This window comes from Capsicum annuum, unplaced genomic scaffold, assembly GCF_002878395.1.
Source record: "Capsicum annuum cultivar UCD-10X-F1 unplaced genomic scaffold, UCD10Xv1.1 ctg60374, whole genome shotgun sequence".
Taxonomy (NCBI): domain Eukaryota; kingdom Viridiplantae; phylum Streptophyta; class Magnoliopsida; order Solanales; family Solanaceae; genus Capsicum; species Capsicum annuum.
Window position 1 is genome coordinate 5,093 of NW_025869177.1, and position 10,868 is coordinate 15,960.

Consider the following 10,868-nt stretch of genomic DNA (forward strand, 5'->3'; position numbering starts at 1 on the left):
GCCAGAAAATGCATCCATCAAGGTGACACTATTACTCGGGCTTCCACTATGCCGATCCAGGCCGCTCCTTGTCATTTTAAAGATGATGATAAGGGTGACGAGTCAGAGATAAGCTATTTCATGAGCCTCCGTTTTAACTTACTCCCTTTTAGATATGGAGGTTCATTCATACTTGAGCCATACAGTCCCACCGGTTTAGCCGTCAGTTTGGATTTTATCAAGGCCTTCCCGGAGTCTTGGAAGATGATATTCACAGTGCTTCATTAGATGAAGGCCTTAAATTTCATCGAATTTGTGCATTGCATGGCTTTATGTCAAAAGCGACTTTCCCTAAAGCCACACCCAATGTGCGAAGATATTTATCCACACCATATAAATCTTGGTGGGACAAAGTTCATGGGAACTTTCTCAAAGTTAATTTACAATCTTTGGTGAATGTTGTAGGTCCGATTATTGACATTCCTCAAGAACATGATGAGGGTGTCCCAAATGTGGATAAGCCTCCAGTTTTGAAAGCTAAGGTAGTAATTCCATGCAAAGTCAAGGGACCTCCACATGCAGAAACTCAGAAAGAGGAGTTTCCTGCCCTGGCTCAATCGGCTTTCAATAAACGAACCTTTCAAGATGAGAGCGATGGTAGTCACAGAGATCGTTGTTGGAAGAAGGCAAAACCATTTTTGGTGAAGCAAAGTGATTCTAACACCCATGTGAAGATTTTTGCTAGTTCATCAAAGACTTCGCTAGCTATCGAGAAGGTAATGACTCAACTCTTCTACTATTTCACAGTATATGCATTGCCTTTATATACCCCTCATATTATGTTTTTCTTTGTAGGCGCAGCCAGACAATGTCCAGATTTTGGAAGTTCCTCATCAAAGTAAGCCACAAGATAGTAGCGAGTCTGTAGTAGGTCCAGACTCAAGGGAGTTACTTTTATCATCCAAAGAGGTTACTTCTAACTCTTGCGGTAAAGTCAAAGAAAATGCGGAGTCAAACTTTTCCCGGCAACCAGCAGTGACCATGTCTGTTTTTTATGGCAAGAAGGTCATTTCAAAGCTTAAAAAGAAATTTATCATGAAGGCTTAGGCTAGTATCCATACTAAACTTCCAGACCTTACTCCAAATCGTGCTTCTTCTATCCAAGATGACATCGAAGTCATACTCAATGACATGAGTGTAATGGGGGCAGATATTTCCCCCTTACAAGATTTATTGGGGTATTTCTTTGGGATGGCGACTTCCTATGACCAAGCACAATCCGTCCTTGTTGATAAGACCACAACAATTAAAAAGTCAGAGCCATATTTAAAAGCCAAAGAATATCTTGAGCTTGTACTGAGGGAGAGGGATAAGAAATTTGAAAAAGTTTTTGCTGCCTGCAAATCTCTTGAGAAGGCGAGAAAAAAGGTGAAGAAGTTGAAAGCTCATCGAGATGCTGCCAAGCAAGAAGCTGCAGAGATGGAATCCAAAGTTTTAGCTGCTGAAGAAGAGTTTTCCAAGTGTTCTGATGTCTCCCTTGCAACAACAAAAGCCTCAAAGGTCGTAAAGAATAAGAAGCAAGTCTTAGAGACTGCTCTACAAGATTTAGTCAATTATAAGCTATACTTAGATTAGCCTTACGATATGTCTTCCTTCAAACCTTCTTGTTGCTTTCTTTTACCTTTTTTTATTGAGTAGTCGGATCTATTAGTCATAATGGAAACTCTTTTTATTTATATTGCACATTTATTTTAATATATCCTTTGAATTCCAACCCCAAAAATTGATTGCTTATTTTGATGCATTGATGTCGTTATATTAAACTCTGGCTTTTCTCTTCCAAAATTGTTTCTCATTGGCTTCACGTCTTTGTCTCACAACCCAGTTGGACTTACAACTTCAATTTGAAAGCCTTAAGAATTAAAGCTTTTAACTTCATAATTGATAATTGCATGTGTGGTAGATCTATGCGTCAACTGTAAGCTTTGGGTATTACAAATCCTATCGAAAGAGCTTCCTTTTCTTTTGATGGGTTGCCCCAATTGAGCCACAAGTATTTACATAACTCCAATACTTAATTGAGATGTATGCATACTTAACTTTCATACGACGGATCAAATGGGGACATGTATTTTTTTTGACACTCATGCAACTGAACTCAGAATGAAATATCAAACGCCTACGTACCTCAGTAAAGAGGATCAAGTCACAACGTAGTTCTGGGTGAGTTTTTTTTTTTTTGTGTATGTGTGTCCTAAGTTTTGCCTTGGCCACCTCTTTTGTGGTTTTCAACCTAGTGGACATTTTTTATGAGCCATTCACAGTTTATACTCTTGCGGGCTAGGAGTGGACATGCAGTTTATACTCGTGCCTTAAGAAGTGTCATCTTCCTTTAAGGATAGTACCTCTTCAAGAACTTGGCATTGATGGGGCCAATCCTCACACCATCTGCATCGACAAGCTTGTAAGCACCATTTGAATATGCCTCTTGTACAACATATGGTCCATCCCACTTTGGGGTGAATTTACCCCCAGACTTACAAAAAGTAATAATGGGTCTTCTTACTGTAAGGACTTGATCTCCAACTTAGAAACACCTCAAGCGAACCTTTTTGTTGAAAGAATGAGATAGCCGGGCTTGGTAACATTCAAGATTTTGTTGAGCCTCCAGCCTCTTCTCAGCAAGAGCTTCTAACTCCGCAAGATGAAACTTAGCATTTTCTTCATCGATGAGCTCTTCTTGAATAGCTAGTCTCAAAGAAGGTATTTGACGCTCAAGTGGCAGGATTACTTCAACTCCAAAAGCAAGTGAGTATGGAGTTGCTTGCGTCGGTGTACGGTAAGTTGTCCTATACGCCCATAAAGCTTCTTCCATTCGCTCATGCTAGTCTCGTTTGGATTTGGAGACGACTTTCTTCAGCAAATTCCATAAAGTCTTATTGAATGCTTTGGCTAGACCATTGGCGGCAGCATGGTACATAGAAGACTTGCGCTGCTTGAAACCAAAGAGATCGCAGAATTTGTTCATCAGTTTATTATCAAATAGCTTTCCATTGCCAGTTATTATGTACTGAGAAATTCCAAAGCGGTAGACAATATTCACTCGGATGAAATTTGCAACATTTTCTTTCTTTACTTCCTTGAGAGCAACAGCTTCAGCCCATTTCGAGAAGTAATCTGCTGTGGCCAAAATGTATAGGTGTCCACCAGAAGATTTTGATAGTGGACCAACAATATCCATTCCCCAAGCATGGAATGGCCAAGATGCTACAGTTGGGTGTAGTACCTCTGGAGGTTGATGTATGAAATTTTCATGGAATTGGCAAGCTTTGCATCTTCTAGCATAGTCCAAGCAATCTTTCACAATCGTTGTCCAATAATATCCCATCCTTTTAACGTGAAAATGGAGCTTTGGTCCAGACTGATGCGATCCACAAACTCCTGAGTGCGCTTCTTGCAAGGCTTGGATTGCTTCTTTCTCTGCCAAACACCGTAAGAGTACTCCTTCAAATGATCTTTGGTACAATGTGTCTTTGTAGTAAAGAAAGCAAGGTGCACGATGACGAATGTCAGTCTTTCTCCTTGGATCTTTTGGAAGTATCCCATAACACAGGTAGTCGATGCTAGGTTGTAGCCAATCTTCTTTTACAGCTTCGAAAACGGTAACAAGGTATTCAACCTTACCTTTTATGTCCTCATCCTCATTTGATGGTGGTACTACCCATTCTTGGCGGATAGTAACTCGTGTTTGATTTGGAAGAGTTAGAGTTGAGGTCAAAGCAGCTAGGGCATCAGCATACTTATTTTATTTCCTTGGCACATGCTTGAGGGTTACTTCTCCAAGCCATCCCATCAACTTCCGTGAATAATCATGATATGGTCTTAACTCAGGCTTCCTGACTTCATAACTTCCTAACAACTGCTTTATCACCAATTGGTAGTCACCAAAAACTTATAATTGCAGTTGCTTCATGTCGACAGCCATCTCTAGCCCGAGTATGAGCGCTTGATACTCGGCAACATTATTGGAGCAACGATTCATCAAGGTAAAAGAGTAGGGGATGACCTCTTCTTGTGGAGTGACAAACACTACGCCAGCACCAGCTCTGTCTCGATGTGCAGCACCATCAAAGTACATCTTTCATGGGGATCTAACTTCAACAGTCATTGCATCTTCATCAGGAAGTTCATCGCTCAGTTCTCAGTCATCAGGTATTGGGTGATCTGCCAAGAAGTCAGCCAATGCTTGTCCTTTTACAGCCTTTTGAGGGATGTACACGATCTCAAACTGCTGAAATTGGAGGTACCACCTTGCAAGTAGGTCACTAAGGACTGGTTTCGACATCACAAACTTAATGGGATTTGCCTTGGACACAAAACGAATAACGTGATATTGAAAGTAGTGTTTCATCTTTTGGATAGAGAAAGCCAATGCCAGACATAACTTTTCGATCGGAGAATATTTTAGCTCATTTGGTGTCATCATTCTGCTCAAATAGTACAAAGAGTTTTCTTTGCCTTCACTATTTTTCTGAGCCAATAATGCTCCGACTGACCTTTCTTGTGCCGCGATATAGAGTATTAGTATTTTTCCAAGTATGGGTGCCGCAAGAACTGGTGGCTTCATTAACTATGATTTGATACTCTCAAAGGCATTACTATAAGCTTGGTCAAATTTGAAGGGAGTGTCCTTCATGAGACGGCTAAATGGTTGATATTTTCTGGCCAAGTTTGAGATGAACCTCCTTAAATATACTAGCCTTTCTTGAAGGCTTTTTAACTAATGAATGTTTCGAGGCTCGGGCATCTTTAAAATTGCATCGACCTTGTCTTGATCAATTTTAATTCCTCAGTGTCGCACAATGAAGCCAAGAAACTTTTCGGAAGTAACTCCGAAGGCACACTTCAATGGATTCATCCTAAGCTGATATCTTCGAAGTAACTCGAACAACATTCTTAGATTTTTTAAGTGGTCATCTCTCTTACTTGACTTCACCACTAGATTATCCACGTAGCATTACACATTCTTGTGGATTAGGCTATCAAAGATGTTTTGCATAGCCCTTTGATAAGTGGCGCCAGCGTTCTTCAAACTAAAAGGCATCACCTTGTAGCAATAAATACCTTTGGGCATACGAAATGCAGTGAGCTCTTCATCTTTTAGTGCTATGCGGATTTGGTTGTAACCGGATGAACCATCCATGAAGGACATTGCCTCATAACCAGTGGTGGCATCAATCATCAACTCTGGTATGGGGATTGGGAAATCATTCGTAGGACATGCATTGTTGAGATCTCGAAAGTCGACATAAACTCGAATTTGGCCATTCTTCTTCCGTACTGGAACAATACTTGAGATCCACATGGGATATTTAACTTCACGAATAAAGACATCTTCAATGAGTTTGTTAACTTCATTTTCAATAGTGGAACCAACTCTGGCCTAAAGCGCCTTTAAGCTTGCTTAACAGGACGAGCACCATTCTTGACCGCCAACTGATGGACCGTTACTTTCGGATCTAAGCTAGACATTTCCTTATAAATCCAAGCGAAGACATCCATATATTCTTTGATTATATTCATATACGCGATTTCTTTCTCCATCTCTAGAAAAGCACTCAAGTAAGTTAGTCTTAGTCTTCATCTATTCCAAGGTTAACTTCTTTCAAGGGATCTATTGTGGCTTTCACTCCTTCTTCAAGTTGAAGTGGAGTATCTCCAGCATCTTTCTCCTCTTGAGGATCATCATCGTTGATGTATATATAGTGACACCAGAAAGTATCTTCCATCTCTTCATCAACCTTCATTTGAGATGAGGCCTCATTCTCATTCTGGGCCGTCACATGATAGGAGGAGCTAACACTTTCTTCATTTTCCTCACGTTCCTTGGTATAAACCACAGTATGAGCCATTTCTTTTAACACCTTGTTTCATGAAACTACCAATTTCTTCTGCCGCTATATTCTAGAAGGAATCAAACTTTGGAAATCCTTCTGAATCTTAGGCGAGAAGTGCACTGTCATATTTTGATGACTTTTCCGACACTAGTTACTTCTCTTCTTATTTAGATGACCCAACCTCTCAAATACAAAAGTTCTTACGGTTGATTCTCCAAGTTGGTTAAAGACAGAAGGCCTTTTGTTGGATCCCTTCTTATGGAGATACAAATTGGAGGTGGTTGTGTGTATCCTAGTCCTTCATGTGTCTGCCTTGTTGTAATTTCCAACGAAAGTTTACCTAACCTTGATGGCTCATTAGGATTATATCCAGCCTTTACAAATAACTTGTATGCCTTTGGGTCGAAGCCCTCCTTTGTCCGCTTCGTAGGGAGTGTTACATCTTGTGGCGAATTTTGAGCCACAGCTAGCCTTGAGGATGGATTTATCGCGTTAATCTTCCTAATAGGTAAAGTTAGCCCATTTAGCACATTATCTTGGGCATCAGATGGGTGATCTTTCTCTTTCTTTACCTTTGGCACGTAGCGAAAAACAGGAGTTGCCTTATTTTTCATAGGAGCGGCGCTTTCTTCATTTGAAGTGGAGAGAGGATTTTTAGTGTCAACCTTTTCAATAGTCACCAGATCATCACACTTGGTATTAGTGACATCATTAACCTTTTTCTCATCCACAACATGCTTCTTTAAGTAGAATTATGCATCGACAAAATGTGACTCAGCTTCAGTGAATGGCTTGTCATCGGCAACTATCTTTCTTTCCACTCCGCCTTCGAGGTACTTTAAGTATTGGTAGTAAGAGGATGAGATAATTTTTTCCTGTGCACCTAAGGCCTACCAAGCAATATATTGTATAAAGTTTTGGCATTGATTACATGCATCAATGGGTTTGATTGAAAATCATCCATACGAACCCCCAATTTGATACATCCCATGGCCTTCTGGCCCTCTTGGTTAAAGCTTTGGATCATTATACAACTTTCGTCCAATTCGCTAGGAGCGATGCCAAGTTCCTTCATCGTTCGAATAGGCAGGATGTTGACTCCAGATCCCTCATCTATCAAGATTCTAGTGATCTTCTTTCTTAGAATTTGACCCACCATGTATAAGGGACGGTTATGTAGGGCCTCACCAAGCAGAAGATCGTTATTTGTGAATGTGATTTTTGTATCACATACATGTGCCTCTTCGCCAAGAGTTTCAGCAAGCTTTTTGGAAGGTGAAGGAACCTCCATGGGTAGATTTTCACCCTTTGCCCCCTCTTTGGCGGTATTAGAACAAGACGCCTCAAGGTTGACTTAGGCAGTCTGAAACCAACTCGGTAAGAATTCCTCTAAAGTCACCGGACGCTGAGATTTTTAGTGGTGAAGGTGAGTCACCCTCGTCTTCTTTGGGAATTCAACCAACTTCTGTTTCCTTGGTTTCTTTATCATTCTCCTTCTGGTTGGCTGCTTGGACAACTCCTTTCGCTGACTCATCCTCCTGCGTCTGCGCCTCGTCAGCAGAGTCCAACCTTCATCATTGCCTTCGTCAACTGAAGACCTTTCAGGCTCTAATATTTTTTTATTATGCTTCTTGACACATATTTAGACTGGCTCAAGCGAGCCAGAAGTAATAGAGATTTGATGAGAACTGGACGTCTCATCGTCGAAGAAGATCTTCTCTTTTGCCAGTTGCATGACTTTATCTTTAAAGAAAAAACACTTTTCCAGAGGATGAATTACGATTCTATGAATTACGATCCTATGATATTTGCAATAATTAGGTTCATTGGTCCTTCCAGCTTCATTTGGACGCTTCATCTCTGGGAGTTCAATGAGCTTATACTCAAGGAGTTCATCAAAAATCTCAGCAACATCAGAATCAAGGAAGAGATATTACTTTTCTTGGATCTCCTTTAAAGTTTTCTGATTCGGACGTGCTCCAGAAGTCGTCTTCACACTTTACTTCTTGCTCACCTTGGTGGTGACCTTCATAGGAGACACGTCAAAATTCATGGATTCTTTGTTATCATTTTTTGGGACAAACTTACCCCATTTTTTTGGGTTCTTATTTATCCTTTCCCCTTCGAGGGTCATGAATAGGCGCTCCTTCCTTTCCAGCAGAAACCATGATCAACTCCATGTCATGAGCACAAGTAGCTAACTCTTCAAAGGATTTTGGTTTAATTCTTTGCAAGATGTAGAGAAGCCCCCAGTACATTCCTTGGAAGCACATCTCTATTGCAGAAGCTTCACTAAGCCTATCTTTGCATTTTAGACTCGCATTTCTCCATCAACTGATGAATTCGATGATTGGCTCGTCCTTTTTTTACCGAGTATTTGTGAGCTCTATCATGCTCACTGGACGCCTTGTGCTATAAAACCGATTTAGGAACTCGTGTTCCAATTGCTCCCAAGTACTATCGATGGAGTTAGGCTCGAGATCTGTATACCAATCAAAGGCATTTCCCTTTAGAAAATGAACAAACTGTTTGACAAGATAGTCACCGTAAGTTCCATCGTTATTACATGTCTCGACAAAGTGTGTGACATGTTGTTTTGGGTTACCTCTGCCCTCAAATTGTTAAAATTTGGGGGGTTGATAGCCAGCAGGTATTTTGAAGCTATTTATTCTTGCGGTGTAAGGCTTGGCATATGCAAGAGAAGACTTTGTGACAACATCATACTTGTCCTTGAGGGTCCCTTCAATAAATTCCCTCAATTGCCTAATTGGGATCATTCCCTCAGCAGAAACTTGCACCTCTTTAGTCGATGGTGTTTGTTTCACAGGGTTTTCTATCTCATGAACCTCTGGAGATTTTTTCGGTGCATGGCCAGATTCTCCGTCTATCAATCTTCCACCCTATCCACTATCTTATCAATCCTAGCCTCTTGATTTTGAACATAGTTGGTCAGACCTTCAATTGCCTTTGTCAGATTCGCAAGATGCTCCTCCATAGAAGAGGCATCAGTTACCATTACTTGCATAATCATCGGAGATGTTGGAGAGTAACATGGATTATCGCGTAGGTTGATCTTCGAAGTGCTTAACTTATGCGGTGTAAGTGGAGATGACTCATTTGTTGAACGACCATCGCTCTTTGCGCCAGAGTATTTGGAACCAGAATGCTCAAGTAGAGCAAGAGTCTTCTTAAACGATTCCACGACACTGCTTCCTCCTTCTGAAGCACTTGTATTGAACTTCGTTCCTTTTGGGGTTGAAGATCCAAAAATTAGAGTTGGCGCGGACGGCACTAGATGTGTTTGTTGTCCTAGCAAACCTGCCTTGCTCCTAGTGACAACTCCTAAACTTCCGAAAGTAGCACCAACGATGCTTTCCACTTCAGCAGAGAACCTTGAATCAGCAGCTTTGGAAGCAGTTGATTGAGAGTTGATCTTCTTGGAAGCCATTTCAGCGTTCTTAATCTTCAAAGTCTGAAAAGTTGAGATGAGAGGTAGAGATCGTTCCACTGGGCGCGCCAGAATTTGTTGGACAATAAAATTTTGAGGCCGAAAAATAAATAATTCGAGACAAGAAAATATTGCAACAATAAATTTTATTGATTTCAATGAGAGTATTACAATCTCTATGAATCCTCTGATTCGCCTTTTCAAATATAAATTCGAGGGCTTAAAGCTTAATCTTGAATTTGAACTTGATTTGATGGACTTGAGGGATTTGATATTGACTTGTGCTTGAATTCAAGGGCTTTTGAGCTTGTTCTTGAATATTACGGTCTTGATCTTGAATCTTAATGAACTTAATTTGAATGCTTGAGCTTTTTAGAGAAATTGCAGCATTTGATCCACGAGTTTTCTCTTGCTACTTGTTAGAGATTTAGGGGTCCTTTTTCTGAATTATGAGGCCCCTATTTATAGTTGTAGGAAAGGAAGAGTCATGATGAATATGAACTTCCTTTGACCAATCAGATTTAACTGATGTGGCGCCTTTTATGGGTTTTTATTTCATGGGTCTGCTGCATCAGTTTGACATGTGGCACGGTCCTATTGGCTCCTTCACTTGACTTGGCATGCCATGTCATTTGACACGTGGCGCTTATTTGGGCCTCTAGAATATGACAATATCTTGGGCTTAGTAAAGTGGGCTGATCATTTGTAGCCCAAATTAATGGATAACCCAATAAATATTGGGTCTTATTTAAATCCATACACATTTAGACTTAAATAATTAATTCAATTATATTAATCCGCAATATTTATTTGGGACTAATATATTTTGAATTTAATATAATCCGAATTTTATACGAATTTAAATTTAATAAAATTGTATCGCCCGCAGACATATTCACACCAGACAGATCTACAATGAAAGGTTGTGTAGAGCAGAGAAGTAATGAAAACATTGTACATTCAACAAACAAAAAACAAAAACTCTCTGAAAACACAATAAGAATGGACTCACACATATTGCAGAACATCATCCTAATAGATCAACCAATGAGCTGGTTCTGAGCCAGTTCGACTCTCAGTGAAAGCGCCAATGTAACGATTTTGCACTTTATGCACGCAATTAATTTGAGTTAGATCGTTCTGCAGAAGGTGTTGTATATGCACTTTGTTTTCTAATCGGGTCGATCATAGTTTTAGCACTTCATTTATCAGCTTCTGGTGCTTTATTCATGCTGGTTACATCTAAGCCCTCTGATAGATATTTTATTTAGAACAAAAGATTGGTTATAATTATTTAGAAACATTTCAAGATGGGAATGGAGTAACATTGCCAGTAAAATTTCAAAGTTCGAATGGAATGGAACAGTCAGATCAAATACATAATCGAGAATATATAGATGTAGCATTTTACATTGTAAATAGTAAATTTGACTCGAAACTGCATGGTCTATATAGCGGTAAAACATAGTGATAATGGTCACAGACATACCTGAACTTTCATTTTTTCGCGATTTTCACACCTCAACTATCATCTATTCTGCTCG

At 40.0% G+C, this 10,868-nt stretch overlaps 1 protein-coding gene across 1 annotated transcript; it reads left to right on the plus strand.

The window, feature by feature from the left end:
* Positions 1-267: 267 nt before the first annotated feature.
* LOC124893495 lies at positions 268-1,713 on the plus strand (the record flags this gene model as incomplete). Its single annotated transcript, XM_047404480.1, is given in 2 exon segments — positions 268-755; positions 835-1,713. Coding segments are annotated over 2 exon segments (696 nt in total). The 3' UTR covers positions 1,087-1,713.
* Positions 1,714-10,868: the final 9,155 nt, after the last annotated feature.